Raw genomic sequence first — 23,059 nt, 5'->3', positions numbered from 1 at the left:
AAGAGAATGTCTAGGGTGGGTGGTATCTTCTGAGGCAGTGAGAAGTGTATAGAGTCCATGGAGGGGAGGCTGGTGATTGTGATGTGCTGAGCCTTGTGCACAATCTCTGCAGTTTCTTCTAGACACGAGGAAAGAATGCTTTTTATGATGCATCATTACAAATTGGAGAAGGTCAAAGGGAACATGATAAATTTGGTGAGCCTCTTAAGTTTCTCTACATTCTACTATTCCTCTCATAATTTGCCATTAGAAACCTACCTGTGCAAACAGCTATTTAGTAATCTGCCCAAACACTGCGAGCCAAGTATCATTGCTAATATTCATATTAAAGCTCTTTCAGATATATTTCTACATTAAATAAATAAAAATTCTGATGATTACTGTAGATAGAATGGGAGAAGTGAATATAAGCCAAACAGTACAGTTTTAACGATGAGGCATGAATGGACAGATACAGTAATGTTTCTCACATCTTTGAAAAGAATGGCAGCCAAACAGTTGATAAAGAATGTTGGGCTAGAAATTCTGGAACGTCAAAATTACTGTTTTAAAATAACTTTGCAGTGAGGCGCAATAGCTCACTCTGGCTCAAGGCCTCAGCTGAAACATGTTGCCTATTTTTGTATTTGAAAATGGAGCAAGAACCAGTGCTGCATTCTTGAAATAGGAATAGGAGAGTCACATCCAGGGGATGAAGATACTGGCTTAAGGTCACGTTGCTGATAAGGACAATGGGGAAGAATGGAAGGGTTATGGAGGAACAGTGATTGAATCAGTGGCTAGCCCAGAGGGAGTGGTTGGTAGTAGTTAGAAGTTAGACCCTCTGTCCAGGGAGCTGTTGTGTCAGTGATTTTAGAGAATGAATTCTGAGGAAGGGCTCTAGTTCCGGGGATTGAGAAGATTGGGGATTGGTTTCAACTGACCAGGGAACTAGGGAGCCTTGAACCGCGAGCCCAGACTAAGGTTAAGTTTGATGCATCCGTAACCTGAAGGGTGGAAGGTAAGAGTGCAACTAACCAGCAGTATAAGACACAGTAGGTATAGTAGTTCTCAGCTGGATTTCCAGATTGTATGAATCTACCCAGAAATGGTTCTTGTTATTGTCAGAATATTGGAAAGAACAGCTGTATGGAATGGAGCTGATGGGTTCTCTGGACCACAGGGCACACTCGTTTATTAAAGGGAAAAGAATGCAGTGGTCAGTATAGTATTTATTACAGAGTTGAGAAATTATAGTTGCCTCTAAGGATTAGTGAAGTTTGGGCTGTAACTAACACTACAATACATGATACTGTATTGTATCCTGTATACAGTATACAGGATACACTGAATCCTGTTGCACAGGATACAACAGATCCTGTTGTTTGCATAGGTACGCTTTCAGTGGCATTTGGGCTATTTGATCTATATAATCCCCCAACAGCAAATCCATCATAACTGTTCATCACTCCTTATTTCACTGCAACCCTGCAATGTGTTCTTTCTCACACATGCCCTTTGATTCTTTTTTTACATGTCTACATTAAGGAATGACCCATTAGCCTGCCAGCACAACCTGGGGATGCAGGAAGAAACTGGAGTACCAGGACAAAACCCATATAGTGTCAGGGAGAATGTACAAACACCTCACAGCACTAAAGGTCAGGATCAAAACCACTTCCCTGGTGACGTGAGGCAGCAGCACTAGCTGTTGGACAATCATGCCCCTTTTCTTCCCTTTAAGAACAGAACTGAGTTTTGTTTTCAACCAGTAAAGCCTGATAAGAGGTGCTTAAGATTCTAAAATGATCAAATCAAAGCAATCAAGCCCATTTCTAATGGCTACGTCCATTGGTAACAAATAGTGGGCACACGTCTGAGCTGAGTTGTAGAAGTACCATTCGGATTGTAAGACTAACTATTTTGTAGAACAATAAGGTTTGGACAGAAATGCTTTGCAGATGGTGATAGAAACTGTTTCAGAGTTTCAAATGCCAATGACTTAGGGGGAAAAAAGACTGCAACCATATGGACAAAGGGCTGAGGAATGGCACTGTGAAAGGCCCACCATAGATATGATGGGTTCACTTGCTGCCAACAATGCCATACTATTCTATAAATATAACATCAAGCACAGCTATACCATCACCGCAAATAAATATTTTACTTTTATTTGCAAGACGGCATGGAAATTTTTATCCGTACAACAGGCTACACCTAATCTTTACATATTTATAGATAACTGTGCTGCTTCCAAACTCAGATTAGCTATGCTGAATATAAAGCTTAATTAATAGTTTGAGTTGTTATTTTCCCAAGTTAAAACCTTTGGAAGAAAGTAATAATCATTAAGTTATTATTTAAAGTGAATTTAATCATTCTGAAAATCCTCAGATTATTTAATCTCTAGTGGTTATCCTTAGATGATGCAATAAGATGGAGACATGCTTCCTTGTTGTAACAATCGTTATTAATTACTAATAGTTTTATTTTAATTTGGATGACAATGAACCTGTTCATTTATACCTTCTAGTAAAGTAATGTTGGCAATAGCCTGTGAATCTCACAGCAAAACAACCATTGTATTTCACTGATGATGACAGATAAAAGGGAGAGCTATATCTGCATGACATGTTTCTTTTTCTGACAGCACCATCCGCATTAGCAGGAAAGGCTGGCATATGCTGTTGAACTTCTGCTTCCACACTGGCCTCACTTGTGCTGTATATGCTGGAGGTATCAACCGCACAAAATACCCAATCATCTGTCAAGCTGTGAGTAGCATATATTACTTTCTAGTTTGTGCAATCTCTAAAATAGAAAATGAATGATAGTCCCTGTCAAAGTTACATTATCGTAGAGTCAAGGGCAGACAAGTCTCCATTTTACTGTTCCACTATTTTTTTTATTTGAATAAAATGTTTGCTAAAAATGTTATTATTCCACATTTTTTGATGTTAGTGAAATGCTTGCAGGGGACTGATCTTTATTTCAATATCCAGTGCCCTTTTAATGTATTTTTAATTTTCTTGATCTCTCAGAATCTGCTTACTGATTCTTGCCACATAAATTCATGCTGTTTGTGAATGGTTGTAAGGTGGCATAATATTGAACTAATAACAAACATGTGGAATCTAAAAGAAATCCTGTTTAAGGTTCTCAAGATTAAAGCAAAGTGAATACACTACACAAATAGATCAATATTTGAAATCTTTAAATTAAATATAGAGGAAAAATATGAATCACAGGTACACCAAATGCATGTTGTACCCAAATTTAGGTCCAATTGAAAGTAGGCAGCACATTTGTTCCACTTAATTAAAATTGGCATACCCCTGGATTACCCAGGGGCTTCACAGATAACTACAAAAAGTAAAGTGACAGAAATTTGCATATTTAATTAACTCGGCTCACATCCACGCTACAGCTGACTTGACCTGATAAGAACAAGCAGAGCTGCCACCGAACATTTCATTCAGGAGTAGGGTTTGGAAGCTGAAAAAATCAAACCCATAATGTTGGCAAATCAGAATGGGACAAATGGGAATTTGTGGTAAAGTCATGGAAAGGAAATGCATAATAACTGCTCTAGTTTTAAGAACAGGTAATGGAGCTTGCATGTCAAATTTTGCAATACAGGCTATGGTTATAAAACAAACACAAGTTTCTTATGGACCTCTGTATTCAGAACGGAATTCCTGCAAGAAATGATCTCAAGCTTACAGGAACAAATTATATTTGATCAGATATGCTTGTATTAAAATGTGGCTTTTTTGAACTGTTTCTTCAAGATATTATTTGAGTATTTAATTTTATGTCTTCTCATTTATTAAGCTGATTTATTATTAATGAATAAATAGTGATTTTGAAATGCTAGAGAATTCTTCTTATGGTAATCACATCATACCTTGTAAGCAAAGGCTGAAAATTGTGATTTACAGATTTTTCAAAAAAAACTTGCAAAACTGATTAACAGAAAGTACATAGCAGTTATTATATCTGTATTTAAACAACATTTTAATATCATTTTGCGTATTCAACTGTTTTTCATACATATATATGAAATCACATTCACTGAATGTACCAATAACTGATTTTTAAAATCTCAAGTGTCCTTTAACTCCACACTTGAAGAGAAACAATGATATCCAATTTGAACCATGAAGCAAAATGTACCCCCTAGGACTGCTATTAAAATGATGTACCATATCTTTTAAGCTAAATGATTGGGACATATGGAGCTTCATTATACTTATATATGATTGGATATTAAATAGCTCCTGATTACCTTAACCCCACAGTAATAAAGATTTTAAGCCAAATGCTACTAAATGTCATTTTGCCATTTAAGCGTGATAAATACAATTTAAAATGTTAATAATTACAGGAAATGGAAGGTGATACAGTTAATTTACATGTTGCCCTTTTGCCTTTGGAACTTGTACTTAACCCCAAAGGAAACAGAGATGAAAGCAGCTTTCTATGCCAAATGTATTAAATTAGTCTGGAGTGTATGAATAGTACTGTCCAACTATCAATAATTCATATTTTGCACTGATGGAACATGGTTGATACAATACTTGAGAAATATAATACTGGCACAATTGCGGTATTGTTTGGAAGATCATTTAAAACACACTGGTTTGGAAAATTAAGTGCACAACCAGCTCTATTCAATGCCAATTAATCTTATCCAGGGAAGAGTAAAGACTGCAACCTTTTCTGAGCTTAAATTCAACCAGAATTCACTATCTGCAAATCACACTTGTGCTGTTGAACTGAATAACACCATTCCCCTTGCAGAGTAACATTTGCCAGGAAAACAGATTATGTTGGTGCAAGGTGCACCTGCCATTGGACATTTCTGATATAACCATGATTTTATTGTACAGCTGTCAGTAGTACAATTTACAGGTGGTCTCATTGAGTGGGTTCCCATTCGACAATGGAATCCACTCTCAGTTAAGTCACATTTAAGGCCATTATTTCACTCTTCATATTTTCTACCCAACCCCATGGAACCAACACCATCCCTGGCAATGCTCTCTTATCCTATCATAGCAACAAAACTTCAACATTCACATAACTTACTTGCATATAGAACTCTTCAAAAACATTCTGAGGTGAAAAGTATGCCATAAAATTATTAACCTAATGATTTTTTTGCAATAACCAGTTATTTTGCAATGAAGGACCAACTCTATGGCTCCTCTCTTAGCTCTCAAATAAATGTCGACCTTATATCTCCGCAATCACAACTGAGAACTGTATACAAGTGCAGTTTGACCTTTATTTACTCTGACATCTGAGCCTAAACATTTATCTGTGCACCTAGTGAAGCACTGAAGGTTTGTTTGCAACTTGCAAATTATCACTTCCATATGGGATTCACAGAAAAAATTGATGGTGCCTTTGGACTGGAGTCCAAGCAAAGTTTCTAGAACTCTGCCCATGGTCTGGGCTGGGAAAAATGCGAGGTAGATGAGGGGTGAAGAGACACTTGTCCTAAAATCCAAAAACAAATTTCCTATTGAATGATTACTTTGTTATAAAGATCAACACACAATTATCTTCGTTGGCGGTGATGTGTGATTGGGGTCTTGGATGTGGTTCGGATCTTTGGGGACATGAGGGTCAGTGCAGCCTTTAAGGAGAGGCCTAATGAGCATAGACAAGTTTGGAAGAGAATAGTTAAGTGAGCATACCTTGATTGATTTCCTGGAACTGGGTCCAGAAACTTATCCAGGGGATCCTTTTCAATTAATACTTTGGCACGGCATCCAGGCTGGTGTCGATGCTGCCCCCTGTGTTTGCTCAGCAGAAGACAAGCTGTGTTGTTGTTGACTGCAGATTTCTGCGGCATACATGGGGACTCGGTCTGGACTATTACTTTTTTTACATGACTGTATTTTACTGATATCTTACATGTGCTTACTATCTTGTACGTGCTGTGTGTGACTGTTGGTACTGCATTTTGCACGTTGGCCCCAGAGTAACATGGTCTCATTTGGCTGTATTCATGTATGGTTGAAAGACAATTAAACTTGATTTGATTTGAAACAACACTTATTAAAGGAACATCAGCAAAACAAGCACGCATCAGAATAAGCTAACCAAGTTTCTATATCAGTAATGTTAGTGGTGAACCAATGTAATTGGAGAATACATTCTAGTCTCTCTCGAGAGTGGAGAAATTTAAACAAGATGAACCTGACCTAATACCTCAATGTAAATAAAATAATCCTTCATGAGAAGGTCAAAAAATTCTTCCTGAGACTGTTTCTTTTTAAAAATCAGCATACTTGAAATTTTCCAAAAGTGAAATACTGCACACGCCTGAAATCTGAAGTAAAATTGAAAATGCTGGAAAAGTCAGCAGGTCTGGCAACATTTGTGGAAAGTGTCCCAAGTTAATGCTTCACGTCCCTGACTTTCTATCAGGGTTAGGAATATTTCAAAGTAAATCTATGTTTGTCAAATGAGTTTTCTTTTGTTAGTGGAAATGCTAAAAATCTGATAAATCCCTTTGATCTAATTACATTATGTGCGGTACTAGAATAACAAAGTCTATGTCTCTGGGCTAACTTTATAAAGATGATTGAAAAACATGGACATTCCTTAAATAATAAAAAGCAGGGATTGACTGAAATAATGTTATCCAAAATTGTGAATAGTTTAGGTACAGACTCAAACCATGACTAGGAGCAGAGAGAAATATTCATTTTCGTTTTTAAGATCTTTCTTTATATTTTTGTCAAACCATAGCAAAGTTAGAATCATGATCATGTAATTTCCACTTTTACATTGAGATCATTATTGTCATTCTGTAATTGTTCATTAACAGATTCCTAATGTGTGAACTTTTTAGGAAAGACTATTAATATCCTATCCTTCAACTAATTTTCATTGCTCTGTATTTTTAATGTACTTTAATGTGGTTTCCATTTACAGTAACAACTTTTTAATTCATTTTGGTTGTTGAGTGTTGTGCTGCAGCCAATCACTCTCTAACAACTTGGTTCTTGGTCATTTTTGAATTCCAGTTCCACAACAGCTTTATTACATTAAATCTCCATGACCAAGCAGAATGAATCAAAGAGATTTAATTACAGATGTTAATAACTGTGAAATGGGTGAGATTAAGCATATCCTAGATATGGTGTCAAGACCTAGATATGGTGACCTAGAGATGGTGTCAAGTATGTAGCATTGGAATGAGTTCAAGCAGCCTTGGAGGCCCAACCATTTCCTTTTCCTGTAAGATTTGAATGCCTGTGAAGACTATGTCTCATTGGCACATCACTGGGTTGATAAGATCTTGATTGATAAGGATGTCAAAGATTACCAGAAAAAAGCAGGGAAATAGGGTTGAGGGAAGTAATCAATCAGCAATGATGGAAAGGTGGGGCAGACTCAATGGGTCGAATGGCCTAATTCTGCTTCTATGTCTTATGGTCTAAGGAGTACACATTTTGTATTGGTGCAATTAAAGTTGGTGGTACACACACTCATTTTGCTGCATATTGGCACCCCCCCCCCCATGTCAAAGGCTGTGTATCCTTGGCAAATAATCTAAAATTTCCTTCCAACATTTAAGACAACTCACTCCATTGAGTCTGTGCCAGTTCTTAAAGCAACCCATCAATCTAGCTCCCACACTTCTACTTCCTGTAATCTTTTCTCTCACACATGCCCAATAAACACCCCCTCCAGATCCTCCTACCTACACTTGGGTCTGTACATTGGCCGCTAACAGGTCTTCGGGATACGGAAGGTAACGGTGCAGCCGTGATTAATCCATGTACTCTCGGGAAAAAACCTGCAAACTCCGCATAGAGAGAAGCAGATTGAACTGGGGTCACTAGTGCTGTGAAACTGCTGTATCAGCTGTGCTTCTCCAGACCTGTAATTTTTATTTCAATTGGTGGGAGGGAAATTAACACTGTAAGTGGCAAGATACAAAATGACACCTAATATTGGTGCCTTAGGCTTCAGGAAAATAATGTATCACGAAAGTATTAGCACTGTTTGACCTGTTGTGCTAATAGTAGCATTTTGGTAATACTCTGCAAATGACTCCATCCCTCTACTCTTTCTTCATAGCCTGAAAAAATATTTCCATTAAGATTATTATTGGGTCTTCCTTTGAAAGTGACTATTAAACTTGCCTACACTACAATTTTAGGCAGTTAAAATCAGATCATAACAAATAAAGCACAGGAAATGGCCCTTTGGCCCATAATGTCTGTGCTGTACATGATGCAAAATTAAACCAATCCCTTCTGCATGCACACAATCTATATCCCTTCACTCCCTACGTAATAATGTGCCAGTCTAAAAGCCTCCTAATTGCCACTAGCATTACTGCTGCTACTGCCTTCCCTGGCAGCAGGTTCAAGGCATCCCATACTCTGCGTGAAAAAAAGTTCTATAAATCTCCTTTAAATTTACCCCCTTCATCTTAAATATGTGCCTTCTCGTATGTGACATTTCTACCCTGGCAGGTATTGCCTTCAATTCCTTTAACAGTCATCTTCGAATTGTGCCTCTAGTCACCATTAGTTCTACAACTAGAAACAGCTTTTTTCCTTATTCATTCAATTAAAACCATTCATGATTTTGATTACCTACTCTGGTGTAGTGTTCCTGCAACATATCTGCAGAGATATCCATTCACAAATTACAGATGCTGAAAAGATCATAATAATTGAAGTTACACACAGTTGAGTGTATCATAAGAAAGGATGAATTATTACAGGCTTCTAAAAACACACAATGGGAAAAGAGTCCACAGTCTATAACAGATTATTGATTACTTGTAATTGAAAAAAGCAGTTTTTTGCTCATTCCAATCTGCAAGGCGCAATTGAGGAATGTGTAGGAGTACCCTCCACTTGTCTGATAAGTGTAGTTCTATCAACACTCAAGAAGTTAAATACTGTTCTTGACAAAGCTGCCTGCTTCATCACTATCACACCCACTACACTAAGCTTTTAGTCTCTCCATTATTATCCCACTCTGCCTGCAGTGAGTGCCATGTGCAATGAATGTTGCAGTAATTCACCAAGACCTCTTTGATAGCACCTCCTAAATCCAAAGCCTTTTCAAAGGGATAAGAGCAGACAATACATGAGAACAGCACTGCAGATTGCACATAGTCCTGCTTGACAATAGATTACTCTTAAATCCTTGCCATTCAGTCAAAATCCTTGAATTTCCTACCTAATATTGCTGTGATGGCCCCTTCATCCTATACAACACAAACAAAATGCTGGGGGAATCAGTAGGTCAGGCAGCAGCTATGGAAATTAATAAACCGACGATGTTTCAAACCGAGACCCTTCTTCAGGACACTTCATCCCATGACGTTCAAGAAGATGGTCACCGATGGCTTTCTTAAACTCAGATTGGAGCTTCAACATTCTTAGAAAGTAAGCACAGAGATATCAGAAGAAACTTTTTTAAAGCTCTGGTTTGTTTTAAAGGTCTTGGTGCCTTCTACACCTTAGTCATGTTACGTCTTGTGAGGTTCCAGAAGATTTGTAAATGATGTCCGACCCCTGTTAGAATGGTATACTACTGTAACTTAGTCAAAACCTGAGCCTAAGAATAACAAGACAGTTTCCTCATCCCTGGCCCTGAGTGACCAAGTAAGCATGCTGAAAATGATTGTCAACACGAGGAAATCTGCAGATGCTGGAAATTCAAGCAACACACACACAAAATGCTGGTGGAACACAGCAGGCCAGGCAGCATCTATAGGAAGAAGCACTGTCGACGTTTCGGGCCAACGGTTCGAAAGGGTCTTGGCCCGAATAGTCGACAGTGCTTCTTCCTATAGGTGCTGCCTGGCCTGCTGCATTTCACCAGCATTTTGTATGTGTTGCTTGAAAATGGTTGTACCAGGTTTTATAATCATGTGATATCTGTTCTAATCCAAGAACAGTGTTGAAGCATAGCTCCCTCAAGTTTACAATCTTCATATCCTATTATGTAAATCTCATAACGACAGGTCTCTGATAATGTGTCAAGTGTCCCCTAATGATGCAGGTGCTTGGGTCTTGTAAATTAGGTGATCTTTGTGACCTCACAAATTGCAGGTGACGCCACTGCTTTTTATATTCTCAAGGAAGCAATAATGTACCCTTCCCAGAAAGTAATGTTTGATATCTGCCCGACCTGCTAAATTCCTCAAGCATTTTGTGTGCCTTGCTCTGGTATCTGATTAACTTTTGCTGTCTGCTTTAAGATTAAAAACTGACAGAATTGGTGCACTGGTTTCTCAATCTACTATCATGGATTTAGTGACCAATTTACGCAAAGCTATAGTATGTGAAGTTTCCACTTCTTAACGGCTTTGCCAAACTTACAGTAGGAGATCAGAAGAATCCCAGTTGTTTTAGATCTTTTTCTACATTGGCCATCAAAGCATTGGACAGCAGTCACATCAAACCTCTTGAGTTTGGAACCTTTATCTGCTAATGGGAAAACACAACCACAGAGATCACAGGAGCTAAAATCTGATATTGGAACAACTTAGATCAGAAGTATTGAAAGGGGATTATTCTGAGGAAATTAGGTATATATATATACATGGCATACAATGAAACCTTATTTGAGACTCTTAAGTGCACTAGACCAATGATTCAGAAATTTGTACTTATTTAATGGGTTGTTATATGATCCCTTCTCAAAACCCAAGTGAAGCATGGCTTAGTCCAGTGATAACAGTTGAGGTCCATGACTTTTTCTTAGGAAGTCTGATGAACCATCGTGAACTTGAATGTTTAATCTCTCTCTATAGATGCTGTCTGACCTACTGACAATCCATGCATTATCCTAATAATATGTCTTTGCAAAGTTATTATATTCTGCTTTCAATTTTTTAAAATCTCTTTGATTTTTGTTTAATTAAGGCCCCATCTGCTTTCTCAAGAAGATAGTGCATCATTCATATAGTGATTTGATGAAATTATATCTGAAGTAATTTGATTGCATTTGTCTCCTTATTTAAAGATGACAATACATAATGAACCAGTTTAGAAAAGATTTGCTACAATAGACCAGGCTGGGTAGGTTGACTTATGAAGGAGAGTAGAGAGACCAAGCTTGCATCTGCTACAGTTTAGAAGAAAGAGAACTTCTTGACTGAAACATATAAAGATCCTGAGATAAGCTGACAAGTTGGATGTGGAGATGTTTTTTTTGTCCGGGGAATGTAGAACCAAGTCATTAGATTTCTTCCATAAATGGTTAAAAGCAGAGTCTTTGAATATTTCTAAGACAGAGATAGATATATTCTTGGTAAAGGAGTGTAAGATTGCTGGGTGCAGAATAAATGCGGAATTAAATTTTCAATCACATCAGCCACAAACTTGTTGAATGGTGAAGCAGTCAGGAGAGAGTGAGTGGCCTACTCCTGCTCCTAACCTGTATGTGATAGATAAATGTTTCGGTAAAGAACAGCAGTGTCCTTTTGATGGCCTGAGGACATTTATCACTCAATGACCTTCAATAAAAGGGATAATGAAATAGAAAGAGAAAATGCTGAAAACAAAGTGCAGGGCAGGCAGCACCTGTGGAAAGAAAAACAGCCAAAGAATGACATTACACTCTTGGTGAGAACCCAACAGTTTTGACCAAGTGTGTATGATTTTAAAAATGAATTCTGTTTCGCTTTCCTTGAATTCCACCTGAACATTTGAAAATTGTCTTATCCCTGATTTGAGATGTTTGTGGCTGCCTTGTTTTTTCACAATGTTTAACTCACAGCCTGAAGTACCAAACCAGCCCTTTCAGGGACAGTGATGTTCTATTGTCTAGATCTAAGGCCATTTATCACGAACAGGTTCTGCCATCCTCCTTTGATCTCCCTCTTTCTTCAAACTCTGTAGAACTGTGCTTTGTTCCATTCCTAATCATACCAGTATATTTCCAGCAAAGGCTTCTCTTTCTGTCCTCAAATCCCCTCGGGATCTAACCTACACTTACTGATACAGTATGTATTATAGTGCTATTTGACATAGTCTGTTAGCTTCCATGTGTCTGCTGCATCTGAATCTTTTCTCTGGTACTCTCAGCTTGTACTATAAGACTTCTTTTCCTGCATCAGAGTAGTTATATTCTTCGCCAGTGCCCTGTTATAAGGATTACCCTTTAATAATAATGATCATGTAATTATGTAGTTGGCTACAGAGGGAATCTATTTACAGACAAATACCTATATTGACTCAGTTCACAAGTATGTGAATTTACACAACTGAGTACCTGTCTGCTCATCTACTAAGTGTCCCTGACCCTCCATAAACGGTCAGTGAAGAGAAATGTATTACCTAGGATTGGAGTCTTCACTGGCCAGGTGTTCCTCATAATTCCAGTCTATAATCTCCACATCCATGATAGTTGTCGCTGCTTTGCATTTGAAGCTCGTTACTTTTTAAACACTTCTTATCAGTTCAAATGTTACATTTGATGCGATGCTGAAGCTTTATAAGGCACTGGTGAGGCGTCACCTTGAGTATTGTGAACAGTCTTGGGTCCCTCTTCTTCAAAAAGATGTGCTGGCACTGGAGAGGGTCCAGAGGAAGTTCACAAGGATGATTCTAGAAATAAAAGCGAGGAACGTTTGATGGGTCTGAATTTCGCTGGAATTCAGAAAAGTGAGTGGGGGGGGGGGGGTGGAGGGATCTCATTGAAATCTTTTGGATGTCGAAAGGCCTACACAGTGTAGATGTATAAAGGATGTTTCCTGTGGTGGGCATCCTTTCAAAACAGAGATGCGGAGAAATTTCTTTAGCCAAAGGGTGGTGAATTGGTCACCACACGCAGCTGAGGAGGCCAGGTCCTTGGGTGTATTTAAGGCAGAGATTGATGGGTTCTTGATTAGACATGGCATCAAAGATAGAAGGCCGGAAACCGGGGTTGACGAGGAGATAGAAAAAGAAGGATCAGCCATGATTGAATGGTGGAGCAGATTCGATGGGTCAGATGGCCTAATTCTGCTCCTATGTCCTGTGATCTTACTATGGTCTATTTGAATCTCGTTGGTTTGAGGTCACCTGGCTGACCTCAGTCCCCTCCTTATTAGCTCTGATCTAGGACAACAAACAGTATTGTTCTATGGCCTCTTCTCAGTCTCATGTCTTTGTTCTTTTCAACTCTGACTGGTTCAAACCAGGAGACACAGACAATGACCTTAACGAGATTACAGATTGCTCATGCTGCAAACCTGTCACTTTGCATAATAAATAGCTACTTGTTGGAGAATTGTCTCAAGTTTAGCAGGTCAATAGCTGAAATTCCTTGGGTCCACATTGAATGGCTCTAACTAAGTCACCCCAGAGTAAGGATCAGTTCATCATACAGTTCACAAAATGGCCACATCCATTCCTGTTCACTGATTGTCATTCTTTCCATACAACAGCACCCAAAAGAAAACTGGAACTATCATCATTTCTCTCCATGTTAGTCTGCACACCCTTACAAATAACATTATACCCCGTTCTAGTTATCACATTAAATAGGATGAATTCTAATCTTAGCTTCTTGCTTCACATGATTGGTGTTTTATTAACCCCCATATCCTATCAGAGTCATAGAGTCAAGCAATGCAGCATATTCTGCCCATATTTCTTAAAGCCTCACCTCTCCATGCACCTGAATATGTGCTTCTTAAATGATATTATTGTACCTGCCTCAGCTACTTCCTCTGGAAGCTCAATCCATATATTCACCACCCTCTGCATAAAAAAGCTCCTTCTCAGGTCTCTTTTTTGCCCTATACCCATGCCCTCTAGTTTTTGGCTCTCCTACCCTGGGTAAAACATTGTTATCATCCACCTGATATAAGCCTTTTATAATTTGAGACATTTCTAAAGGGTCACCCTTCAGTACCCTAAGTTCCAGGGAATAAACTCCTAGCCTAGCTAACCTGAGATCTAAGTCCTGGCAACATCCTTGTAAATCTTTTCTGTAATTTTTCCAGTTTGACCATGTCTTTCTTACAACAGGATAGCCAAAACTACACACTGAAATCAAATGCAGACTCCTAATGCTAGAACAGTTCCCTGCCACCTCATTGGCATTGGCCATCTCAGCTCTTCATTCAATCCCCTGTCGTCATAAATCATGTGACCTTTGTTATTTCCTGACTTTTCTATTTCGTTACCTCAATATTCACTTCCCAGTCCCCATGAATTTTTACTTTACAATATTTGCAGCCTGGATAGTGGAAGAACATTTAGCTTCCTCCATCCTTGTGTCTGGAATCATCACTTTATACCTTTCTCTACGTTCAGCACTTTTAAAACATGCCTTAATTTAAAAATGATGTAAAATCCAAATTATAGTTATTAGATAATTAGACTATTAACAAATTACTTAAGTCTCTACATCTGTACTGGAACTACCTTAACCTTAATAGCTCCTGCATCCTCTCACAAGTAAAATATTTATAAATTCTCTGAACACTAAATAGATCTGAGCTATTTTTAAGCAAGTGTCAAATGGAAATGAAAACAATATTGCCCCCATAAATGATGAGCAAAAGGTTATGGCATTCTCACTTTAAAATATGAAATATATTCTACTTCTATACCCCAATATGTACAGGCATTTATTAAACTATTGATTTTACAACAGCAAAATAAATAATTTTGAAAGTAATTTTCCTCCCTTTATTAATTTCAAAAAGATCAAACATAAGTAAGTACAAGTGACCAGTGAAGAGGGCTCTGACCCAAATTAACTAGTTATCAGTAGTGGTGCAATAAAGGAAACCACTTCATTTGTCAGTCAAATAGTTAAAATAATTGGCAAACCTTTTGGCTTTTTAAAGCAGAAATCATTATTTAGCTGCAACATAGGCAGCGAAAACAAATGGTTGTGTAAATCTATAGAGAAAGCCAGGGAAAATCCAAACCATTGAGAAGTATGATCTAAAGCTGGCACTGACCCAAAAAGAAGGTAGGCTAATTCAATTTCCATCAGAAACAAGGTGTGATCTTGACATGTAAGTGCACAAGAGTTAGGAGCAGGAATATTATATGTGATTTCCCTTAAGATAACGGAGCCATTTTGGAAAGTCATGGCTGTAGTCTTGTGTCAATTCTGCATCCTGCCTTATTTACTTATCCTTTGATTCTTCTGCACCTCCCTCCAGAAAGTTACCTATATTAATTGCGAGCGATTCATGATTGAGCTTCTATGATTCCCTGGGATATAAAATTCAAATAAATTCACCAAACTTCAGTCGCAAGTGGCAAATTCCTTCAGCATTTGTATCATCACTTTTCTTTTGGGTACTTGCCATATTTTGCTCAGATCCATCAACTGGTTCACTTCAGGCTCTGTCAGTGGGTGTGCTTTGCCCTTTCATACAATAATAACTAATTATTTACACATTGCACTAACTAGTGGACAAAGTTTTGGAATGCAATCTCAAAGCACCAATAAAAATATTTAAATACCATGTTATAAGTTTCAATTTTGGTCTAGCCAGTTGAGGTGATGTGAGCTTTATATGATTGAAGTAACATTGTATATTAAAAAATACCAGCTCTCTCACCTGGGGATCTTTTTAATATGCACAGATTCCAAATCTATCTTTTTGATATTTCCATTGGAAAAAAATACATCTTTGATGATGAATTGAAAATTATTGCGTGGGGATGGTCAATGGCTGCAATTTACCCTTGTTTTGCAAGCTAGATACATTTCTCAAGGAATGTGCTTTTCAAAATCTGTTTCTATAATTTGATTAAAGAGTTATACATCAGTTTAAAATAAAGAAATAAGGTGCCTGACCTTTAGAGTCATTGTTCTCATTCACAACCAGGTAGTTTTATACCCTTTTAGAGAGTTGGCTTGTACTGCCTAATATGTACCTTTATTTTCATGTAAATGTAGGATTTGTAATAATGCTTTTTTAAGGGAAACCAAAATTTACATTATATAAAAGACAAAGATTAATTTAAATTAAAGCAGATAAGTGCATATTGTAATTCAGTATTTACATTTTTCATACTAAGAACAAAACTATTTTTTTGATCTACCTATGATCTCAATTAACAACAAGTGGTTGCCTAAGGCAATACCTTTACTTTCTGATAAATTTTAGTTAACTGTCAGGAGATAATGAAGAAAGAATTGGCATGAATGGTACTGATTGACATTCCTTTGCCAAATGTCTTTGGATAAATGTAATCATTACCTGAATGTGATAGTAATATAACATAATTCCCAGGCTCTGGAAGACCATTTTGTTGAACTATTCAATTGCCACCAGATTTCTGAGATGTTTTATCGGTAGACCTAATATCAATGAATCCTGTCTGCTGACAGCAACTATTCAGAGCTATTTTTGAGCACTTTATGGTAATCTGTTCCACATTTTTATCATCCACTATTCTTTTATTTGAATTTCCCATTCTTATTTGTCTGTCTATTTAAATGTCTGTACAATGGTCATGAAACTCACATTGTCAAGTGCTGTACTCCAAGCTGATCTTCTAACGTTCTGGAAATTATATTCCATTATTAGAGCAGAATAATCACATACTGCAATGGCCCACTTGCCACACCATTAATCTTCTGCTCTCTGGATAACACCTTGCTCAGCTCCATTCCTCAGCAACCTCTCCATTATCTCTTCAGCTCTGTTCCCCTGTTCCGTGCTCTTCATGCCCTCTGATAGGGCTCAAATTCTGCTTCTGATGTCTTCTTTGTTCAGTCTTCTTATCAGGCAGTCACTTGGGATTGGGGATGTCTATCTTTCAGACCAAGTTTGTAGGTTCTGAGGTGGGAAATTATATCACTGTGGGACCTTAAGAACCTTCCACAAATGGGGCAGGAGGTGGCTGATGGTGAGGGGTGGGGGGGGGGAACAGGTGGGAAGTTGTTTGAGGTGGTGCACCCCTTCTACTGCCTGTGTATGATTTTTATTTGCATGTCCTGAATGTTGTTTGCACCATCCTGAATACTCATTCTCCACTCTGAAGGGTCATGGGCCCAGAGTTTCCCAGAAGTAGGAAGGTATGTTGTATTTCTTGTCACTCCTGTGCAGAACTGAGAGCAGAGTGTTTGCTTTGGGAGTCTGCTGTCAAGTATACTACAGACATCCCACCCTGTCAGGTATACTAACAACACGGTCAGCCCCAAATGTCCAATTCAGTGTAACATTTTTATTTTTATTTTATTGAGATGCAGTGTGGAATAGGCCTTTACGGCCCTTCGAGCCACAGCACCCAACAACCCCTAATTTAACCCTAGCCTAATCATGGGAAAATTTAAAATGACAAATTAACCTACTGACTGGTACATCTTTGGACTGTGGGAGGAAATCAGGGCGCCCAGAGGAAAGCCACTTGGTCTTGAGGAAAACTTACAAGCTCCTTAGACAGTGCTGGGAAATGAAGCCAGGCTGCTGATACTGTAAAGTATAACTGCTACACGATGCTCGGGTTGTCAGCGTGGCAGAGGATGTGTGAATTTGGAGGATGTCATGGAGACAGTATTAGGTGATGCTGTAGGAAGGCACGCTTACCCACAAGTCACATTTACTGACCCGTTCTAGAGAACATTCTCACGGAAATCTTCCTCAACCTAGCTGTCCTCTTATGAACAAAGCAGGTAGAATCTTCAGAATCAGAGAAAGAAATCCAGGGATTCTGACTCACAGGTAGTAAGATCTACTCTACATGTGTTTCTGAGCGATGCTAAAGGAGATATTTAATATAAGGGTCTTCGAAAAACTGAACCGCAACTCTTGAGTCTATTATCACGCTCATTGTCTGGATGTCTCCTACAGAGGAGGTTACCCATGCATTTTTCACAATAAAGCTGACAGGTGTACAAGAGCTATTAAAAAGAACAAATCTGTTTCATCCAGTTACTAATTGGGGGTAGCCTGGAGGAATGCATACACAACTTTCAAGGTCATTAATAACAAAGTAATTTAGCTGAAAATGATAAACTGCCTCTATCGATTCTTGCTGCAATATATTGATGTAAAATGAGCTGCTGTGATTTATATGAAGATTTTCATACATACAGCTCCCTTCCCTGCATCATCTTTAAATTGTAGAGTATGTCTTCAACAAAGGCTTTGTTTGCTAGATATACTGTACAAAATGGAAATAACTGAATTTTGGTATCTGGTTATGAATGTCACGCATGTTCTGTGAAGGATTTATTTAATTCCAGTAATTAAATTTTCTCCATTGTGTTAGCAAAAGTTGATTTTGTAAATACAATTTGGGAAACCTTCTAACAAAATGCAAAAACTGTAAACAAATCTCTCACCAAGCAAGCATCTGTAAATACTGAATAGACGTCAACCTTTGGTTACAAAGCTGCAGTGCTCAGTAAGGACATACTGGCCAGCTCTGAATGTACTCCGAATATACCACAACATTTATGTTGGAATCATGCAAACAGATAGAGACCACTCAGTCTGCCTATTTAATAAGATCATAGGCAATCTGAAATAACCTCATGCTTGACAGAGGCATCCCTTAAAGTTCAAAGTAAATTTATTAGCAAAGTATAGATATATATATCACCATATACAACCTTGGGATTCATTTTCTTCTGGGCATACACAATAAATCTATATAGAGTAATAACCATAACAAAATCAATGAAAGACTGCACAACTGGTGTTCAACCAGAGTGCAGAAGACAACAAATTCTGCAAATACAAAATAAAGAAATAATAATAATAATAAATGATAAATATCAAGAACATGAGATGAAGAGTCCTTGAAAGTAACTCCATTGGCTGAGGGAACACCTCAACAATGGGGCAAGTGAAGTTATCCCCATTTGATTCAAGATGATGGACACAGTGTATATGAATACCTCTCTGGGTTGTTCCATTAGAAAGATAGTTTAGGTTTATGGATGAACAGTCATATAATCTGACTTCTGAAAATGAAATTTAATCCTGTAACAAAAATCTGAGTACTATTATGCTAAAGATCTACTTTGGATTTTAATGATTATGCTACAAACCATACATTTCTTTTCATTCATGTATTAACAACATTATCCATGGTAGAACTGGTCAAAATCTGATATATTCAGAATGAATTGTAAGTCTAAAAACAGGTTTTATTATTTTCTAATTTAAATTCTACATGTTGATTCAGTTATTCAGCTATTCATCTCCTCTCATGAGAATAGAGAAGAGATGTCGCTACACATATTGATGCCCTCAGATTACATAATGAACAAGAATTTTACTAGAAAACCCTGCAGAGAGTACATTTTGTATAACAGGCTCCTTCAAAATTGTTGTACCTTAACCTTAAATATCTCTGCCGATTTTCTCTTCTCGCTGAATAATGTAGATATTTTTATATTTTAGGTTGGGATTGTTTTACACTACTCCACTCTCTCTACAATTTTCTGGATTTGTGTCACTGCCAGAAATATTTACAAGCAAGTGACCAAAAAGGTGCCTCAGTACCACGATGCTGAACAACCATCACACTCTCAACAACCAATGCTGCGGTAAGGAATAAGCATATCATATTCCTCTGAGAAGCTAGAGACATTTGTATTGGTGACACAGAGCACCATGTTTCCAGAATATAAATGTAGTTACTAGAGAACGCAACGTCTGAATGACATTTCCGATGAGGATGTTGCTTCATTTGCTTCTGTGCATTTCACTGCTTTTAATTTAACAATTTATATCCATCAATGCATTCCTCAGCTTATCATGCTGCAGCGTAAATACCTTCAAGCTGTTATGGGAACTTATTGTTTGTAATATGGTGGTAATTTTTGGTTCATCAAGATTAAAGATTCTTCATTTCAGATAGGTTCAACTCTTCAATGCACCTTGCCATTCTCACTTTGGCATTTGAATGTTCAGTATTTTTTATTTTCATGTACTGAGATTTTTAATACAATTCTATTTACACTAATGTTCCTTAGTACCTCTATTTTTCTCTGGATTCCGATAGATTTCACTGGCATATACTTATTGATCTTTTAAAAATTTAGAACACTCTAGTAAATGACAATTGCCGTACCAGACTCAGTGACATTTTCTCTGCTGTAGCCAATACATTCTTATTTGAGGAATGCACATTCAGATTTGTTCCAGTCTTCAGCACTACTGTCATCTAATATTAGCTACAAACTCGCTATTATTCATTTTGTCGAGTAATTGTGTATTGGGAGTATCACCATTGCGGTAGCTGCTTTGAAATTCTGAAACCAAGTACAAACTGACATTCCAGTTGCATCATTAGGTAGGTTATGGACCTTGAATTGGATATTTTCAAGTTTTTATTTTTCAATTAATACCTGTAATATGCATTTGCAAATGTTAGACACCTGTGTTTATTTTGATAGCGGAATATGTTCTTTCTACGTTCTTGAAAGAAAAATGAAGATGTTATAATTTTAACTACATTTCTACTTTAAATCATTGGTAGTCATTCCACATATTAAATAAATTGAGTATAATTCTATTCCATTGTACTTTATAATTTTCTAATTTTGTGAGTTACAGAAATGTTTTATCTTTTATTCTTGCCAGACAGCTAAAAAAATCAGATCCCAGTGGAGAAGCTCTGAGGATATTAGATTAACCAATCAAAACTATTTAAATACCATACTTGAGTAGTTACTGTTATCAAAGTGTTTATTTTATCTTGCCTCCATTGATGGCTCCACTAAAGAACAATTAAAATCTTTCATAAATTAATCAAAATAATTTTGCTAAATCATGACTAATATTTGTACAAAGTAGCAAGCTTAAAACATAAGCAATATAGATGTTATCTAATTTTGCATAATTATATTTGCTATTGGTAATGTATGAGCAAGTAGGCATTTTGTCAAGAATCTTAGGATTGCAAGTTTACACACATTTATATTCTTTGTTCACTCTCTTGTGTTGGTTGGTTGGCATCCGTCTGTCTCGAAGGACAGTCAGTGATGATGAGCATCATCACAAGCCTGGGCAGAAGGTATGGAGATTCTCAGATGCCCAGTTGTCATGATCTCTGCCTCACTAGTGTAATCCAAAACAAAACTTATGAAGCAATATGTTTGGCACCAGCTTGGCTGCAGGAGCTGCCGGAAGGATGTTCAGTGACATCCAGCCTCCTTAGGGGCTCCACTCCAGATTTGCTGTCTGGGTTTACTCCCATAGCCTTTGTCTCTCCTGAGGCTGCCCACAAGACAGTGGGGCTATTTACCCATAGCTGGGGATCTAGTTCACAAGCACCAGGCCATGTCCACACACCAGTGGGTCTGCCTGCTACTTGTGCAGAGGCCAGACCTCCTCCCTGTCCTCTGTAGTTCAGCCTGGGTCCGAAAGGAGCTCGGTTTCCATGTGATGCCAGCAAGGAGGCACTAGATGAGGCTAAAACAACACACACAAAATGCTGGTGGAACACAGCAGGCCAGGCAGCATCTATAGGGAGAAGCACTGTTGATGTTTTGGGCTGAGACCCTTCGTCAGGACTAACTGAAAGGAGAGATACTAAGAGATTTGAAAGTAGTGGGGGAGGGGGAAATGCGAAATGATAGGAGAAGACCAGAGGGGGTGGGGGGAAGCTAATAGCTGGAAAAGTGATACAGAGCTGGAGAAGGGAAAGGATCATGGGACGGGAGGCCTCGGGAGAAAGAAAGGGGGAGGGGGGAGCACCAGAGGGAGATGGAGAACAGGCAGAGTGATTGGCATAGAGAGAGAAAAAACAAACAAACAACTAAATATGGCAGGGATGGGGTAAGAAGGGGAGGAGGGGCATTAACAGAAGTAAGAGAAGTCAATGTTCAAGATGAGGCTGTGTACTGGCAGGGAGAGACTTACACATTCAACTCTCCTCTTCGCAAGACAGCTAGCCAGTGGTGGAAGCGAAAAGAGAGAGCAGCAAGCACTACCCACTACACTGTCACAGTGGAGACATCACAACAACAACCATTTTGACACTACTCTCTTGCGTACACCATCAGCAAAGTGTATAGGATTTGTCCAGTTGTGAAAGCTTCTCTTTCATCACATGTCATTCTTCTCTATTTCTTTGTTTTTTTACTTATGGCATAGATTGTAATCTCTTACTTGATGCCACGTGAGAAAGGAAAGCTGCTGCATCTGTAAAATGCTCAAATTTTAGTTCTGTTTAATCAATTTTTAATGGAGGGCTATGTGGAAAAGCATGGTTGCATTGATCTTAAAGTAGCTTAAAAGGTCAGCACAACATTATGGGCCAAAGGGCCTTTACTCTGTTGTAATGTTCTTTACTATATTAATCTGTGTTCAGGAAATGACTTCCAACCATTAATATTCATGGATTATGCTTCTGGTTACTTTTCATGCACCACAATTCTGAAAATTGAAAATTTTTAGCTACTTTCACTGTCAAGCAGACAAAAATGAATAGGTCCAATCAAAATATGAATGATCGAGAACGCCATCCCTTCAAATCCTTGAATTCATGAAGCACTCAGAGACATCATTCTTTCTCAACTGCTCTTCTTGCTGTCATTCACAAAGAAAAATTCTCAAAGTCATATTGGTAACTTTGATTAGACAGGGCAAGCAAAAATGTAAAAAGATTGGGGGTGCTTGATCCATTTCATAATCAACTCCAATTCCTCATATGGAGGTGATTGATGCCACTGCTGTGACTATCTCATGGCACCTGAATATATCTTACAGGGTTTAAAGAAATGATGTTCACAAATGCTGTGAAATTATACTATTGTAGGAAGAAAAACAGAGTACAGAAAGAAATACTCCAATCCTGCCATGCAGAGATTCTGCACCTTGATCTTACCAGGATCATTTCTGGGAGTAGAGAATTACAAACAATTAATATTCACCTCTGCTAATAAACTGCACACTGCTTTAAGACAGTTTGGAAGTAAAAAAAAAATTCCTTGGACCTGCTACAACCCCTATCATCTCCTATTCCCTGACCAATGAGCTGCTGCTGATGCTGTTTTTTCAGTTGTCACTTGTGTTTTCTCATTCTTTCCTTTCCTAAAATGCGAAACATTAATCCCATGGACATTGATTAATTCTTAGCACTCCCTTTCTCGCTCCTGTGCCTTTACA

The 23,059-nt window shown here is 38.0% G+C and overlaps 1 protein-coding gene across 2 annotated transcripts in view; it reads left to right on the top strand.

Moving 5' to 3' along the window:
* Positions 1–23,059, top strand: part of LOC132379568 (adhesion G protein-coupled receptor A3) — a 531,961-nt gene that overhangs the window by 490,393 nt on the left and 18,509 nt on the right. For both annotated transcript variants that reach the window (XM_059947630.1, XM_059947629.1), the window contains 2 exons: positions 2,630–2,753; positions 19,346–19,491. In XM_059947630.1, coding sequence (XP_059803613.1) covers positions 2,630–2,753; positions 19,346–19,491 — 270 coding nt within the window. The remainder of the gene's footprint in view (positions 1–2,629; positions 2,754–19,345; positions 19,492–23,059) is intronic.

Source organism: Hypanus sabinus, chromosome 22 (assembly GCF_030144855.1).
Source record: "Hypanus sabinus isolate sHypSab1 chromosome 22, sHypSab1.hap1, whole genome shotgun sequence".
Lineage (NCBI taxonomy): Eukaryota > Metazoa > Chordata > Chondrichthyes > Myliobatiformes > Dasyatidae > Hypanus > Hypanus sabinus.
The sequence above is the reverse complement of the archived record's forward strand: the minus strand, read 5'-3'. Positions and strand labels throughout refer to the sequence as shown.